Source organism: Centroberyx gerrardi, chromosome 13 (assembly GCF_048128805.1).
Source record: "Centroberyx gerrardi isolate f3 chromosome 13, fCenGer3.hap1.cur.20231027, whole genome shotgun sequence".
Classification (NCBI taxonomy): Eukaryota; Metazoa; Chordata; class Actinopteri; order Beryciformes; family Berycidae; genus Centroberyx; species Centroberyx gerrardi.
Genome location: NC_136009.1, coordinates 23,034,753 through 23,052,795, shown reverse-complemented (window position 1 = coordinate 23,052,795; position 18,043 = coordinate 23,034,753). Strand labels below are relative to the sequence as shown.

Here is an 18,043-nt window from a genome sequence, read left to right as displayed (position 1 = left end):
CTAAAACTCTCCACTGAAACCCAGGATAATATTACTACTACCATTACTACTACTATTACTAATACTACCATTACTATTACTAGTACTGCTACTACTATTACCACTAGTACTACTACTGCTGCTACTACTTCTACTACTAATACATATTCATGCGTACTTGTGTGGAATCTGATCAAAATTTTGCATTAGAATCAGTTCATATTAAGGGCTTCTCATGAACAACCAATGTAATATTGATTAATCACACAATAAAAATATAAAAAAACAAACTGCATTATATCCATCATATCAAGAGATGACTGGCACTAACTGGCCGATTGATTGCTGATTGTTAATAAAAGGCCAATATCGGCCCAATGTATCAGCAAACCGATATAACACACACACATACACACATACACACATACACATGTAATTTACTGAAGGAGACTGAACTTCACAGGTTGTGACTTTAAAAGGGCTGGAGGCTGAAAGCAGCAGCTCCTCCCTGCTGACAGGACAGTGAGAGGGTCCTCGGCCTGGAAGTGACAGGCAGCGGCCCATCAGCCTCCCAACAACAGAGACACTGACATTACAGCTCACAATGAATTATGAATGAAGTGCTCCTGCATCGTAAAGCTGTGGTTGTATGTGCCAGCTCACTGCTGTCATATAGAAAGTTATGGATACGGTGGAAAATTCCCCGTGAAGTGGAATATAGCTGTTCCTCTTGTGTTGCTTTGTAAAATGCACTTTTGGATAAAAACGTCCATCAAATGGCATGGGACTCATTTCAAAAATTGTCAAATTGTTGCCACCGTCACTGGAAAAGGTTTTTACCAGATCAAGAAGAACAAGAGATGCAGTAAATGTTAAGTCCATCCTTCAGTTCACCTTCTTATGAACTCCTGCTTGAAAAACCATTAGCTGCCTAGATTAGTCTGCAGAGGCTTATAATGAGTTTTTATTTTCCATTCAGGTGTACTGAGTGACTCCCAGTACTCTGTGTGTGTGTGTGTGTGTGTGTGTGAGACCAGGGGTGAGGATTGGAGGCAAGATCGTCCCTTGCAGGTTTACGTGGCAGCTGATCCTTCGTCTGGTCACCGCTGCAGACGGGACGACATTGTCAGGGAGCAAACCTCTGCAGACTGGGGGGGGTGGGGGTGGGGGGGAAAGGTTGTCATGGTAACCACACCTCTGCTGCTGGGGGTGATGATGTAACATCACCCACCACCGTGTTTCTGGTCTCTCCCCTCCTTGTGTCCGTCCCACACGTGACATGGAGTGGCGTGAGAGAGAGAGACAGAGAGAGAGAGAGAGAGAGAGCGAGAGAGAGATCCTGTACCTCTCACACAACATTAAAGGGGAAACTTGGGTTTGATAAGAGAGCAGTCCCACAAAGCTGCTTTCACCCTGATTCAATCTAATCTCCAAAAAAAACTAGATTATTGTTTATTTTTTTGCTGTTTCTCAAGAGCACTACTGCTTGTAATTTCAGCTCAAACAAATCCAGGGCACTTAAGATAAAACTGTGCTCTCTTCTCCGTCTCGGTCTCCCCGTTCTCCCTAATCGCTGCTCCCTGTTGCACTGATCACATCATCAAAGCTGTGTGTGTGTGTGTGTGTGTTTCATTAGTGGTTCAGCTGCAGACAACAAAAGGCAGAAAGCCTTGGCACCAAAGTAAAAAGGCTTTTACAGTAAACAGTAAAACCATCAGATAACGCCTGCAGAGAACGATTCCTGCCACAAGAGGGCGTCATTGAAATTCAAACCAGCTGCTGTACCAGAATGTAAAGGGGGACAGAAACATCACACAGACTACACACTTTATTCCCAGCTCATAGAAACATATCACAACTTGAAAATATACATCAATCATCATTCAAAAATCAGTCGCGAGATCGTTCACACTTTTTATAAAGAGTAGAAACCTTCCAGACTTTCTCCATTGTTTGGAAAGTAACACTATGACGTTATGACTATGAAACATGAGAAAAAAAACAAAGCCTAAGCAAGAGCTGATTGATTGTTTTGAAGACAGAGAGAATGATGGCGATGTTAGAGTCACTGACTTTTAAGAAAACATAAAAGATAGTGATTCTGTGTCCGGTTTGACATTTTGGCCCGACCACGACTGTAATTAACACTTCTGGCATCAACAGTCAATTCAGAGTGACAGCTTCATGTCCATACAACTAGATAAAAGTAACCACTGGCGTTTGATTTGACTTTTGCAATTATATTCTACTTTCTTTTCCCCCTCATGAAAGAACAATTCACACGTCTCAGTCAGTAGTCTATTTTTAGTCTGATCCCAGCCCCGTTATCCAGTCCCAAAGAGTGCGTTGCGTGCAAACACTCGGAGGCTGATCCAAAACCACTGCGATGTGCCTTCATCAGCACCGTTGTAGGGTTCTCTAGGCCCGAGGAGAGGCTCGCCGCTCAGGCTGCAGCTTCACACCTCTGGCTGAACAGCACCTCCACCACCTTGGGGTCGGCCAGGGTGGAAAGGTCGCCCAGGTCCTTCTCGTTGCGGGCGACCTGCCTCAGGATTCGCCTCATGATCTTCCCTGCAGGGGAATAGGGTGAGTGTCAGTGGAGGGGAGACGGGACGTTAGAGAGCAGCGGAGGGGAGACGGGACGTTAGAGAGCAGTGGAGGGGAGACGGGACGTGAGAGAGCAGCGGAGGGGAGACGGGACGTTAGAGAGCAGCGGAGGGGAGACGGGACGTTAGAGAGCAGCAGAGTGGGAGTCAGTAGAGCAGGAGGTGTTCAGCGGTTACCTGAGCGAGTTTTTGGGAGCGCCGGGGCGTTCTGAATGAAGTCTGGTGTGGCGATTGGTCCGATTTTCTCTCTCACTGAAAACGAATAGGAAAAAGGAATCACTAGCATGCAGAATACAACATGTCTGGATCTGATAATGAAAAGATTATGAGAGGTCGACATAGGTCAACTCCACTGTTAGAGAAGTGATGTAGTGCTATAATAAAACACCATATTATGCACACTATGAATTTATATCATAAAGGCAAGTTTATAAAGATATATTTCAGTTGGAAAGGTTGAGCATACTAAGTATAATAAAAAGGTGGGTAATGCAAGTTAGTTAAAAAAATGAATTTGTGATGTTCAGTGCATTTCAGGAGTTATTTTGTGATGTGTTTTAATTGAAATTTTTGGTGTGCCCATTTTCCCTCAACCTATCTTGTCTCTACTATAGTTAGTGATTTACTACATTTCCCAGAATGCCTTTCAACAACTCCAGAGACAGTGGGCATATGGACATATAAATATACTGTAGCTAGTTAGCCAACTAGTTGGTGAACATCAGGGTGTGTCCATGACCATGGCTGCTTACTTCTCACTCAAAACACAACATGTCTTGTAGCTGCATTGCATTCTGGTCTATTGAGGCTACTATAGGTGGAGAAATTAGTATCACTGCCTCTTCTACGATGGATTTCTCCCTGTATGATTGTTGAACGTCGGTGCAAAATGATGAGACTAGAAAGAAACCTTTGATTCTGAGGGACTTTTTTTTTGCAGTTTTAAGGTGTTTTGGATGGATTTTTCCTTTAACCCTCCTCTACATCCCTGAGTCAGAGCCTCACCCAGTCTCTTGAGCTCCTCCACCAGTGTGTGTGTGAACTCCCTGTGGTCTTTGAGGGTGACGAAGCAGTAGAGACACTCGCCCTTCACCGTATGAGGCCGGCTGACCACAGCAGCCTCCGCCACCGCCGGGTGCTCCGTCAGAGCCGCCTCCACCTCCGCTGTGCTCATCAGGTGGCCTGCAGGACACAAAACATACAAGGTTATGAGTTTCATCAGTGACAATAATAGTTAAAGCCTAAAAATACACTAAAAAATTGCAGAAATGAATTAAAAACAGGGTTCCAGAAGAATAAAACAGGCAAATACAATTAATATAGAATAGATTAGAAATGTAAACAAAGTACACAAAAACCTGTCTGTGTTTATTTCAAAGATCTGAAGTGATTTGTGAACTATATGAAACTGGCAATCACAGGTTACAGTGCTATACTTATCATCATCATAATATCATATAACATTGTAAAAGTTATCAGACAGTAACATCTAGCAGTACCTGACACATTCAGCATGTCGTCTATTCTCCCTGTGATCCAGTAATAGCCGTCTTTATCCCGCCTGCAGCCTGAGAAAGAGGAAAACATGTTGCGTAACCCCCCCGAGAGGTTTCATAGCATCACTTTCTCACCAGCAAGATGTTGATCTGTGTTTTAGTGAGACATTTACATTTACATTTTCAGACATTTAGGCTGATACTTATCTGGAGTGACATACAATGGGTGCAACAGTAGAATAAACGTGGTTTTCCCAGATTGGCAACAGTCAATAATGAGGAATGCGAGGGTCAAAGCCACAGCGCCCAGAGAATAGATGTGACATCATTTTACTTGGCTCACCATCTCCAGTCACATAGAAGCCTGGGAATTTCTTGAAGTAAGTGTTTTCAAAGCGCTCCTGGTTTCTGTACACAGTACGCATGATCCCAGGCCAAGGCCTCCTGAACACCTGAGACACACAATACACACAAACACTGAGAGAGGTACTACTACTGCTACAAGTACTACTACTAATACTCCTAATACTACTGCTACTACTACTACTGCTACTACTACCACTGCTACTACTGCTTCTACTCCTACTCCTACTACTACTCCTACTACTACTACTACTGCTACTACTACTATTCCTACTACTACTACTACTACTACTACTACTCCTACTACTACTCCTACTACTACTACTACTACTCCTACTACTACTACTACTACTACTACTACTATTACTACTCCTATTACTACTCCTACTACTACTACTACTACTCCTACTACTACTACTACTGCTACTACTACTATTCCTACTACTACTACTACTCCTACTACTACTACTCCTACTACTACTACTACTACTCCTACTACTACTATTCCTACTACTACTACTACTCCTACTACTACTCCTACTACTACTACTACTACTACTACTACTGCCATTGCTATTACTACTACTATTACTGCCACTGCTACTACTATTACCATCACTACTAATACTATAATGTGTTTTGTACTTTTAGCTGTCACCTAGTGTCTCTTATTGACTTACCAATGATTGTTTTATATCATTTTAATACACACACATAATTGCCATACACATAAACAATGTTTGAGATAATATAAGTGATGGGTGACTTGCCAGTAATAACTGAAACTGAAGTTTTAACTCACCAGATAGCCCTCGGCCTCGCCTTCTAGCTCCTCCCCGTGTTCGTTGAGGATGGTCGGCTCCACCCCGAAGAAAGGAAACGTCTGAAATGTGAGAGAGGGCTTTTATATTAGATCCAGGCTTTTTATTAGATCACTAGATGTTTTCAATAAATAGCTCCGGCATGGCAGCAATGCCTGTTCCAGATCATAACCCAGATCATAATCTACTCATGGGAAGTCTTAACAGAGGTTTACATGAAGAAATGATGCATCCCCACTGATTTTGAAATACTGATAGATCTATGAACGCATGGAGAGAAGGTAAGTTTTCCCACCAGCATACGGGAGGTACGGCCCTTCCTCGCCAGCATATCGTCTGTTGATAAAACTCAACAGAGGAGATGCGGGTGTGTTTGAGAATTACACAGAAACGTCAGAGCGTGAAGTCAGCAGTGTTGAAGGAGGTTGTTGTCACTTACAGCAGAGCCGGGCTTCAGCGGCGTGGCAGCAGGCAGCGGAGTCAAGACGTGACCGCCCTGCACATTCAATAAGGAAATAGATCAATAGCTGCTGATAACTGGTTTTAAAGAGGCTCTTTTATTGCCAGTATTCAGTCAGTAGTCAGTATGAATTATCTGTAGGATAATTTGTCACAGGGTTTGCAGGTTTGCATTCAACGACATAATTCTTGAAAATGTATCTAACAAGATTTTATGTAATTTATCTAACAAGATTCTGAATATATAGCTAAATATGAATCGGCTCAGTTGTACTACCAGTGGATGTCGATTTTTCTTATCATATTTTTCAATGTTAATGAGCAACTGTAATGTTTATACTGAGGGGAAAAAAGTCTAGATAACAGCCAGGTGTTTGTTAATTATAAGAGGAAGGCATTGCCTGATGCTTACTGTCTCTGTCTGCCAGAAAGTGTCGACCACGGGACACTTGCCCTGGCCGACCACCTCGTGGTACCAGTGCCACGCCTCCGGGTTGATCGGCTCGCCCACAGTACCCAGAATCCTCAGGCTGGAGAGGTCGTACCTGCCAGAGGCAATGGGGCAAAATAACAGAGCTTTAAAGGAAAAATCCACCTTCACATCAATCAATCAATCAATCAATCTGTGATGTTCAGTGCTTTCCAGGAGTTATTTTATGATGAAGTGTTGTAATTTCAACTTTTGGTGAACCCACTTTCCCTCAACCTGCCTCGTCTACTTCTACTTCAGTTGGTGATTTATTACATTTCTCCTTTTGACACCCACCAGAGAACGAGCCTGAACTTGTTGCATTCAGCTGTTGGTTATACGTGTAGGCGGGCAATAGTGATAGCATAGTAGCAGGAGGGTAATAGCAAGAGAGTGAGTTTTTCCAGTTGAGAATAAGTGAGAGTCGCGCCCCTTACTCAAAACCCAACATGTCTTGTGGCTGCATTGCATTCTGGTCTATTGAGTCTACTGTGGGTGGAGAAATTGGTCTCTCTTCCTCTTCTATGATGGATTTCTCCCTGTAAGCGTTGGTGCAAAATAGTGAGTCTAGAAAGAAGCCCTCGCTCTTTGATTCTGAGGGACTGACACCAAAACCTGCTGATGTTTTAGATAGATGAAACATTTTCTACTATTAAACTTCATTGTAGCTGCACTGGAAATATCTCATGCCGTCTACGTTTGGCCATTCATCGGCGGGAAGAATACACCACCAAGCAACAAAATAGGCCCAGAAATGTAAGGTACATCGCCAATAGCTGTTTTTTAAGAGTGTCAAAGTGCTTCAGGGTGGATTTTCCCTTTAAGATACAGTATCACACTGAAGAGGTGATGTAGTATCAGATTAGCTGTCAAACTCTGCTGATCTTTGACATTAGAAACTGAACTTGTCCTCTGTCAGGAGATAATCCCCTCTACTTCCACCATGAAGTTTATACAATAAAGGTAAGGTTCAGATAAAGATGTTTTCTCCTTCTGGCCTAAGGGCGGCACTTTGGTGTCAGTATCAGCACAATGGAAAACAGGGGTTCCTAACTTTTTGTTCACAGATAATCCCATATTGAGGTCAGGAATCCCTGTGGGCCCGGTGTTGACAATGCATGAAAACTGGATGCTCACACCGTATCAATAATATGATTGCTGGGACAGTTTGGTTTCTGGGCTGCTGAGAAGCCAGCGGGGTCAGCATCGTTGAGACCGAAGGTGAAAACTGATTGTGTGAGAAAGAGTTTGCTGAAAGAGTATCGAGGACACGCAGTGGAGAAGATTCTGGTGAGATTTGCTCTTAGGCCAGTGTGGGTGCGGTGCATGTGGTTTCCTAACATCATGCCTGGACACACAGTCATTCTGGTTTAAGAATTTTCCCATCATTCCCATTTTCACATCAAGGTTGGGAAACCCTGTTTTTAAAAATACAGTAGCACTACAGTTCAGGTCAACAATGTTTTGAAAGCCAAATACCCAGCTTCTGCTAAAATTAAAAATGAGAATATTTCTGCAACGTTATGAGGGTGCGAGGCCTTACTTCTGCAGCGGCTCCCGTCCGTACTTCATCAGCAGGCGGACGGCGGTGGGAGCGGTGTAGAACTTGGTCACTTTGTACTTCTCAATAATCTCCCAGAACCGACCCACATGAGGGTGGACTGGAATACCTTCAAACTGACACACACACACACACACACACACACACACACACACACACACACACGCATCACTTATACTGACAGCTCAGTGGGTAGAGCATGGCCACTAACGCACTCATGGTACTGAAGGCATTTTGGATTAAAGCTATAGTACATTGCATCTATTTTTACACAACAGGACAAGTGATCAAGCTAAAAGGAAAAACAAAACATCTTTTCGACTCACTAGAACACTAGTGGCGCCGTTGGCAAGCGGGCCGTACGTGATGTAAGAGTGGCCGGTGATCCAGCCGATGTCGGCCGTGCACCAGTACACGTCGTCATGGCGATGATCAAAAACGTACTTGAAGGTCAGCGACGTGTACAGCAGGTACCCGGCAACAGTGTGGAGAACACCCTGTACCGTACACAAGGACGAGAACACACATGCACACACACACATACACACACACACACACACACACACACACACACACACAAATGGAGGGAGGATTGGTCAACATACAGCAGACGGAAAGAATAAGAGGACTTTCACTGCCAGCAAGCCTGGCGGAAGGGACATGTACGCAGGTGTGTGTGTGTCTGTGTGTGTGCGTGTGTGTGTGTCACAGGGAGAGAGAGAGAGAGAGAGAGAGAGAGAGAGAGAGAGAGAGAGAGAGAGAGAGAGACAGAGAGGAGAGAGGGAGAGCATGAGTCAGAAAGAGAGAGATGAATCCACATAATTTCATGCTTTGGGCTGTGTGTTTTTGTGTATTGCTATACACAACAATGCAAAACACAAGGGCCATTGTGGTACTTGCAGAGTACAGCTAACTTGTTGGAATTGCAGTTATGCCTCTTAGCATTAGAAGCATTAGAAAACCATTAATTCTCAGCATTGCACAGTCTGTTGACAGCACAGACAGCTAATTATGTAAAAGTCAGCATGGCTAACACCATTACAGGCTTATCAAAGTAGAAAATAGATGTGATTTGTTCAAAGATGGGGTTTCACTGGGAATCTACACGCGGTGAATGAGAGTGTGCTGCATGTTTTTGCTGGGTTGGTTTTCTTTACTGTTTATCCCCTCACCCCTCCCTGTGTGTTTCTGCAGAATATGCAGTTATGTCCTACCTTAGGCTTGCCGGTGGAGCCGCTGGTGTAGAGAATGAACAGCGGGTCCTCAGCATCCAGCCACTCAGGTTCACACTCCTCAGGAGAGTCTCTCATCACCTCGTCCCACCACACATCACACTCTGAATCCCAGGGGGTCTGAATCCGCCGTGGAGGAACAGGATAAATCAACACTTGTTACAACTTCGCACAGTGTGCCAAAACCACAGGCTGTAACACATCACATCAACTGAGCTGACTCGAATTTATTGTGTCCCTTTGCAGCAAAGTCTGGATTCTGCAGTAGTACTGTGCAATGTGTTGAATCAATTTATGGACATAGACAATGTTACATATCACTGTAGTCATGTGAAAAGGAAGGATTACATGCTCCTGTATGACATTTTGGAGATACAAGGTTTCCCCCCCCGACAGCGACGATATATTACATAAATGGATGTACAGTAGTAGCCATGGAAAAAGTCCCAAATCCAGCCTCTATCCTACATAAATACTGCAGCCGTCTCTGTAGCCTATTTATCTTATATATCATACAGATTTACAGACTTTTTAAACAGACATAAGAGGATGACACATATGAAGCTCAGTGGATTTAGCTATAAAGTGTGTCATACTGTATGTTGGGCATTTTAGCATAAGAGTTCCTAGTATATTGCATTGTTTAGGCGGGTGATACTATATGGAACAAAGAAACAGAAGTGCAGGTTTTGTCAAATGAAGTATAAATTAATCATATCATACCATTCGTTACAACTACTGTCTGTTAGCCAGAAGAATAGAGAGTCAGACCCTTGGGTTGCCATTTTTTTGAAAATGTACCTACCTGTAGTTTGTTGCATGCAGCTCCGCTTTTTGTCCTCAGCGCATGGTGCTTAACGACAAGGCATTTAGTGACACTAGGCGACGCTCTGTGAGGAGATAAAGAATGTTGTGAGAGGCGGTATATGGCATCAAAACATCTTCATATGGCTATTGACTGCTTGTCTTATCTTGCTTTCCAATAACTAAAAATCCAGGATTATATGGCATGGTGGGATGAGAAAGAATATTACTATTTATGTCTTATTTTGAAATGTCCATTTCAGTACCGGGACGGCACACTCCTGGTACTCCAAAACCAGAACCCCCCGCCCCTCTCCAACACTAATACTGAACTCGTCAGCATGCCTCCCAGGATGGCCATACGAGCTGTTTCACACGTTGCCACGGGAGACGGGCGGTTTGGGCTTCCCTGATGAATCCGAGCGCTCCATGTTGCCCGGCAACCCCACAAACCCGCAACTTGGAAAGCAGGCAGTGTGTTTCCTCAACAGCCCTCATAACAGCTGATGGGGCTTTGCTGTGAGTGAGTGTGTGTGTGTGTGTGAGTGTGCGAGCGTGTGTGTGTGCGCTTGTGTAAGGTGTATGATTAAAGGAGGGTTGAAGGATTGGCTGGTGATACGAGATGGAACAAAGGAACAGCCAGCTCGACTGTGTGTGTGTAGGTGTGCGTGTGTGTGTGTGGGTGTGTGTGTGTGCCTGGTGACTCATACAGCCAGGGTTAAGTCCCATTACAAGTGGCTAGTGTAAATAAGAGCGGTTGCTGAGACCCAGGAGACGGATATCCCCGTAAACAGGACCTACTTTTCCCTGCACTTCTCCAGGGCCTCGTCTGCGATCTGCTTCAGGTTGATCAGCTTCTCTCCTCTGTAAACACCATCTGTAAAGTATAAAGAGAGAGAGAGAGTGAGAAGGAGAGGGAGACAGATGATGGATAGATGATGAGGTATATCAGCTGGCAGGGTCTATTTACAGACTGACTCATAGGTAGTTAGTTTACAACGTGAAAACCTTCTTTACAACCCCCCCGATCGTGACAATCCATCACATCCTGGCGCCGTCGTGTGTGGATGCTGCTGGGGGCGATACATCATGTCACGCCATCACTGCCGTCCCACAGTGCTAAACCTACCTGCTGTCACCAGGATGCTGCTCTGGGCGTCCATGATCCTCTCACACAGAGACTCGGAGGAGAAACCTGCAAACTGAATATACAGAGAGACAGATGGAAAGGAACAAGAGTGAGAAGGAGAGGGAGACACAGAGAAGAGGAAAAAGAGAGGTGAAGAGAGGTTCATAGGGTGAGAGGAGGCAAGTAAACATGTCGCCCCCCACGAATCATGCAGGCATCCGTGACAAGATGCATCATCCCTCCAAGTTTCCAAGTTTGAAATTTTATTTCTAATTATAGCACCCCCAGTAGCCCGGAGTGTATTTTTGTATATCAGTGTATTTTGTGCATCAGTGTATTTTTTTTAAACATGAGAACACAGTGCCAAGATGCAACTTTGAATTATCCTCCACATTTTGTCAAAATTCGATGGTGGTGTATATAATTATAGTGTTGCCATTAGGCCAATCAGCATAATTTAAAAGGATAGCTGGATGTGTGCAGCAAGTTTCATGTAAGTCAGACTTACAGTGTAGGAGTTTCAAAGTTTCAAATTTTGCCTTTTAATTATAGCGCCCCCATCAGGCCAATCAGTGTAATTTTTCCAATGCTGGAAGACAGTGCGAAGCTTCATCCCTCTTCCAAGTTTTATCAGACCAGTGGTGTCTGAGATATGACCTGAGATCTCAGCCATCCATCCCATATTCTCTCATTTCATCACTTTATATAGTGGAGTAACCTTATAGAACATTAATGAAGAAGCTTTTTTTGTGTAGCAATAGCCATCTATAATGAATCTCTTATGTGACTGTCAGTTGGCTTCTTCTCCAGACCGGCGCTTGTGTTCTGGCTGAGGTGAATAGTTCACAGAGTATAAAGTGTCACTCTTGATGACAGCGGTATGAATCAGGACACTGAGGACTCTGGACTCAGCAAATGTCACTGCGCACAACGTGGCTCTATCTACGATTTAATTCAGCTCCAAAGCTAATTCATGAATAGCAATAAGAGTCACCTGAGAATCGAAAGCAAGAGGCTGGCATTAACCCAAGGATACTTGTATCGCTAATTGATGTTCATGTCAAACATAAAACCACTGTATTGGAGGTTCTGCAACAAGGACGGATGGGGACGCTTAAGAATAAAAATAGCCCTGCGCACTTCATAAAAATGAACCCTGAGAGCACCCAGGAGGTATTTTTAACAGCAACACTAACCTTTAAATGGATGGGGAAGGTTGAATAGCTAAAATGGTGTTGGCTTGCTCACAAAATTACACATTACTTTGATCCCCTCCCAAGCTGCATGCAGCCAGTAGATCTGACCCATATATTGTGTGCAGGTGCTGCCCATGCTGCTGTTCACACACTGAGCAGCTGATAACTGCAGGACCAAGGCAGCCTAAACTGACAGGAGCAAGACTCGGGTTACACCGCTGTTTTTCTTGGGGGGGAAATGGGGTCAGAGCAGCAAACACTGCGAACCTGCTTGTTTACCCGTGAAAAAATGGGATCCTTCAAATGAATATAATAATAATAATAACGACTTAACTGACACTATATGACATGTTTTAATGCAGCAAACTCCACTCATCTGGTGCTCCAAGTAGGGTAAAACAAACACTAAGCATTACTTGCAGATACTATTTGGCCCGGGGCTATTTCATGGCTCTTGAATCTGTTGAAATGAGTTACGGAAATGGAGCGTTCGTTGTACTACTTACCACAATGGAGTGAACAGCACCTATCCTGGCACAGGCCAGCATTGTGTAGACGAGCTCTGGGATCATGGGAAGGTAGATAGACACCCTGTCTCCCTTTTTCACACCTTAATGAAGGACACAGGCACACAAGGTTTTGAATAACTTTTGTTTTTCCAGAAAGAGTTTTGTTCCAAAATGAGATTGAAAAAAGTGACATAGTGATTTCTGACATAAAAGTAAAACTCCTACGATTAGCTGTTTTTAAATTATTTTGACTTGGCAAAATAGTATGGTCCTCATTACTGATAGTGACTAATAGTCTTGTGGTTTTACAAAGAAGGCGTAATCCGAAACATGTTGGAATAAACCCATTCACACACAGAGAACTGTGTGTGAATATTTTTTTATTATATTTTACCATTTTGCCTTGTCATTACTCTGATGGTCGACACCTGATTTGCATTTGCGTTCTTTTCTTCCCTTTTTTATTCAAACTTGTGCCTGCTAAAAAATCATTTCTGCAAATTGAAAATCATCTTTATTTTTGAGCTACTGAGTGATGAATTTTTAGGTATAGCATTTTGGAATGAGGCCCTTCACATGTACCTAGATATCAGGGTACAGGATACAGTGTTACTACAGAGTCTGGAGGTTATACTCTGAGGCTGAGGAAGACTTCAGTTTCTCACCCATTTGCTTGAGGACATTAGCACAGCGGCAGACCTGGTTCAGCAGCTGGCGGTAGGTGATAACCATGTGGTGGTCAGGTGAGTTCCCCTCCCTGGAAGACAATAAACCCGTCATAAGACAAGAGAAACACATCCAGAAGTGAGTAGAGAAGTGATTTTTTTTTTCCCTTTTAGGTCTTGCATACAACTCAGGCGATAAATTGAAAGATATTTTGAAAATATTATTGAAAGCTTTTAGGTGTTCCTGTGCATGTTACTCCCTAATTTTAGGACTTACTGAATATTGTTGTCTAAACATTGGGTTTATTTACTTATCTATCTATCTATCTATCTATCTATCTATCTATCTATCTATCTATCTATCTATCTATCTATCTATCTATCTACCTACCTGTCTGTCTGTCTGTCTGTCTGTCTGTCTATCTATCTATCTATCTATCTATCTATCTATCTATCTATCTATCTATCTATCTACCTATCTATCTATCTATCTATCTATCTATCTATCTATCTATATGCACAATAAATAAATCAGGTCAAATCAAAACCTGTGGATCAGAAATTGGGCAATACTGTCTCAACCCACTCCTTACAAACATTGTTTCCTGCAACACTGCCACCTCAAATGCCGTGCAGCAGGTCCTGTGAGTTCACAGGGGAGATAACATGTTCCCGTTGGAGGAGGATCTATATTGGGTTTGGATGTTTGTCAGGATGGGGCTTGAAAAACTATGTGACACAATGTTGCCCAGGCCAGTAGACAGCATGGCAGCATGCCTGCACAAAACCTGCCTCTGGTGCGGGACAGGAGCCAAAACACTGCTGCAACCTGACATCAACCTTATCGCCAGAGCAGTAATGATGAAATAAAGTGACACCACTGATGAAATGGGTTAGTGTAGAATCTTAAATCCAGCAGCTATTGATGCTAGTGAGTGCACTTCATCAATCAAGGTGCAACAGAAAATGGAGGTGATATCAGTCCATCAGATATCAAACCTGACGCCAAGATAACACTTGTTTCGTTTGATACTTACAGCTACATAACTCACAGGCATATTGTGTTATTACTGTCTGCAGTGATTCATAAGGGTGCATTCAAGTAGTTGTTTTAGATTACAAACTGAACTCTTTGCTCCTGAAACTGATGTCAAAGTACTACCTCATCTTTTGAGTTAATATTCAATCCCCAGATGCATGACCAGAAGGTTTCTTGGCAACAGATGAGGAGAAAAGCATTTTCTGCAAAAATCACCTCGCCCACTGAGACAGAAAACATGCTGTTAAGCTCATTTGTAACTGGGACCATTTGTAAGTGACACTTTGTGATATTAAGAAACTCAAAATGGACATGCACCACTCTATCTCTCTCCATTAAAAACAATGTTTATTGATTAAAAAAAAACTGAAATGGTGACATTCAGCCGTGACATCCGGTCACCTTCATTGAGACCTTTATCAGTCGTTGGAGCCTGATAAAACTTGCATTTGGAAGCACATAATCATGCTATAACATATTCCTTATGTAGCCCGTGCAGACAACTCAAAACAAAAGTACAACCACACACTTCTTTCTCAAATCACCTTGCCTAGACAGGATTTGTTTCATGTTGTTGCCTTTGAATTGGCAGTTTGATAAGATTCTCTGACTGTGTGCCTTGTTGAAGAGGCGTTATCCTTTAGACTTTGTTTTGTTGCCGTAGCGCTGTGTGAAAACAATTAGTGTCCTTAACAAAGCCCTCAGGGCTGAGCACTCACATCTCTCTTCATGGGTGGTAATTAGACATCCTTTTGGAAACAAACATCAATTGATCTCATGGTGTTGGCCTGCGTTATCTAGAAGACACTAGAAGCTGCAAATAATTCTTTGTGTTTGTTTTAATCTGCAGGCAGCACCAGATAGGTGGAGCTAAATGGTCAGGGCAATTCAGACAATGTCAAGTAAGATACCAACCACAAAGAAGTATACAAAATTGACTCTTTAATACTTCCTTATGATGTCTTATTCTTCTGGCACTCATGGTATTGCCCTGTGGGACAGTCCCACCCATTTCAATAGGTCTTGCAAATGCTATTTGGCCAAGGTGTGACCTTAACTCATTAAAGTGTTTAACAAGTAAAAAACCTGTCTGGTCACTGATAACTTTGAAAACATTTACCAATGCACAACACAGCTGACAGACAGACTGACTGCAGCCTCATCTGGTATATTGATGAAACACGGTAAACACTTATTACATAAGTGCCTCTGTGTAATGCAAACACTGTAAGAAACCTGTGTGGGTGATGGCTGGTCTCTGAAGTGCCCATGCAGGATCACTGAACCTCCATCACTGCTGAGCTGGCAGAACAACAACTTCTTGTTTGCTAAGTTTCTCAAGTTGACAGGGCAAATATTTGCTCATATATCAACTAAAAAAAACAACATAAAATAGAGCCTTGTATGATAAGAGTGTGAGGATTTACTGTAAGCAGCAAGCCTGGTTTAAAAAGTCCTTTACGGATTTCAATGGGGAAATCCTTTACTATAAGCTTAGTTGCAAAATACAGTAAATCCAATTGAAGTTGACACTATTTTGAAAACAATCCATTAGGTCCTTATTGGAGGATTCATGGAAGATTCAAATAGAAGCATGGCTTTTGCACTGCAATAAAACCCTGTAAGCTTCTGTTTGAGTCTTATAGGACTCTTTAAATCCTGTTGGACTGCCCAGTATGACTCCAAGGTGTTGGTCCTACATTACAGTTCGTTTGGATTCTGGCAAAACTTTGGAACCAATCCTGTCAAATGTCCCTTTGGATTCTGACAGGACTTTTTCACCAGGGAACCATCTGAACAGCAGCACTGTGTTTTACAGACTGAGGTTTGTTTTGGTGCACTGGGGTCTATAGAGGGAACCATTGCTATTGACTGGGATGCCTGACATAACTGCAGGCAGTATGTCACATGAGAGCCATCTTTTACCCCGGGCGAACGCTGTTGCTTACCAGTAAAAGGCAACTTGTTCACCGAGATTCTTCTCCCTCACGTTTCTGTCCAGGACGTTGTAGCACATGTTGGTTTTGGCCCCTTCCATGCATTTGACATAAATGCTCCCTTTGGTCACATCAAAATTATACTGCAGCACTGGTCCCGTTGCCGGCTTCTTCCAAAAGAACTCATCAGCAATCTCTTTCCAGAAAGCTGCAACAGACGGGGGGGGGGGGGGGGGGATATTTTGTATTTCAGTGTTGCACATATCAGGCTGATGTGGTTATTACAACATCAGGTGAAGAATATATAGGTAGGTCGACACAAAAAAATGATGCTTATCTTCTATTTTTTTTGGCACAGGAGAACAAGTAGACACAAACATGTCCCTATCACACACTGAGGAAGGCAGTCAGCGTGAAACGTTTGCATCTTGTTGTTCTCCTGTGCCAAAAAAATAAAGCATCATTTATTGTTTTGCGTGCGACCTACCTACATATTCTTCACAAGTTATGCAAAAGATCTGCACCAAGTCAAAGGCTGAGCACAAGGTTTGATATTTGTCAGTTATTACAACATCAGACAGGTGTGCAGACAGGCAGACAAACAGAGAGAGAGAGAGAGAGACACACACACACACAGACAGGCTGAGAGAGAGAGGGTGAAATGCAGGTAAACGCTGTAAGCGCTGCACTAAAAATACAGATGTCTTTGACCTACCTTCTGGATTCTCCAGAGACTTTCTGTACAGCGCCAGATAGGAGTTGAAATCAGGCACATGAGCATCCCTCTGCAGGTCAGCAGGAGGGAAGTACATTTTGTCCTCTATGTGCTGGGATCCGGGAACGACCATGGTGGAGGAGCAGATGCAGGCCGGTCTATATCATCTGAGGGTGAGACAGAAAAATGGGTTAATCCGGAGCCACTGCTGATCTCCTGGGTTAAGGTGAGAACACCACAAGGCCTCCACAGTTCAGCATGTATAAAGGACCCACCTCTAATCCCTGGGTTTTCAGGCTCTTCCACTCTGCTTAGTGCCAAGGCGGCCAATCGGCTCGCTCGGTTCGGCACTCCCACTTTTTCATTGGCTGAGCTGTCCCTGGTCTGTTGATCGCATTATGAGCAAGGGGGTGGATGGGGGGGTGGGGAGAGGAGGAAGAGGAGGAGGATGGGGGGAGGAGGAGGTGTGCAGTAGGATGAATGCTTTGGATTCACAGACAGGCACAGAGAGGTTTGGCAGGGAGGGCAATGAGTGCTATGAGGAAAGAAAAGGAGAGAGAATGAGAGAAAGAAAACATCTCCTTCACTGACTCCCTTCCAAAAAATCCCAGAGCCTCAAGGCATTTTCACTGATACAGAGCCCAGTTCCTTATATTTGTTTATGACATAGCAGGATTAACGTGATCTTTTATGGGTTTGAGGGATGACGATATTATATATTTTTCATTTGCTTAAAGAGTTACTTATAATAAATTATAACAGCTAATGCCTCCAACATTAGACAACAACTTGCATAGGTTTACAAATAACATTAATTACCAGGTTACAACAAAATAGAAACCGTTTGCAGTTTTCAAAGCAGAAGTCAGAGACAAATTGTACTGCACCAGTGCATTAATGCGGTACTATGATGATGATGATGATGATGATGATGATGATGATAAGAACTTCCAAATTAATAACTGAAGTAATATTGGATTGAAGACTGTAAATTTAAGAACATTTGTTCCTGATAAACGTGCAACGTGAACTAGCTCTGAGTTACATAACTTTAGAGGAAATG

At 43.2% G+C, this 18,043-nt stretch overlaps 1 protein-coding gene across 1 annotated transcript; it reads right to left on the bottom strand.

Moving 5' to 3' along the window:
- Window positions 1-1,842: 1,842 nt before the first annotated feature.
- Window positions 1,843-17,221, bottom strand: acss2l (acyl-CoA synthetase short chain family member 2 like). The gene is made up of 18 exons (XM_071924333.2): window positions 16,981-17,221; window positions 16,278-16,473; window positions 13,290-13,381; window positions 12,622-12,725; window positions 10,920-10,992; window positions 10,592-10,667; window positions 9,792-9,876; window positions 8,969-9,106; window positions 8,081-8,251; window positions 7,737-7,870; window positions 6,137-6,269; window positions 5,705-5,761; window positions 5,247-5,327; window positions 4,425-4,533; window positions 4,085-4,153; window positions 3,591-3,767; window positions 2,763-2,837; window positions 1,843-2,550 (listed from the first exon to the last, which is right to left on the bottom strand). The coding sequence occupies exons 1-18, from the start codon at window positions 17,111-17,113 to the stop codon at window positions 2,423-2,425; spliced, it is 2,031 nt and encodes a 676-aa protein (XP_071780434.1). The 5' UTR covers window positions 17,114-17,221; the 3' UTR covers window positions 1,843-2,422.
- Window positions 17,222-18,043: the final 822 nt, after the last annotated feature.

Excerpts from the sequence above, each read along its gene's own strand:
- acss2l (XM_071924333.2), bottom strand. The coding sequence starts at position 17,113 with ATGGTCGTTCCCGGATCCCAGCACATAGAGGACAAAATGTACTTCCCT. Across the intron at positions 7,871-8,080 it reads ACGGCGCCACTAGTGTTCTA|TTTGAAGGTATTCCAGTCCA; the intron begins GTGAGTCGAAAA and ends TGTGTGTGTCAG. Across the intron at positions 2,551-2,762 it reads GCTCCCAAAAACTCGCTCAG|GGAAGATCATGAGGCGAATC; the intron begins GTAACCGCTGAA and ends ATTCCCCTGCAG.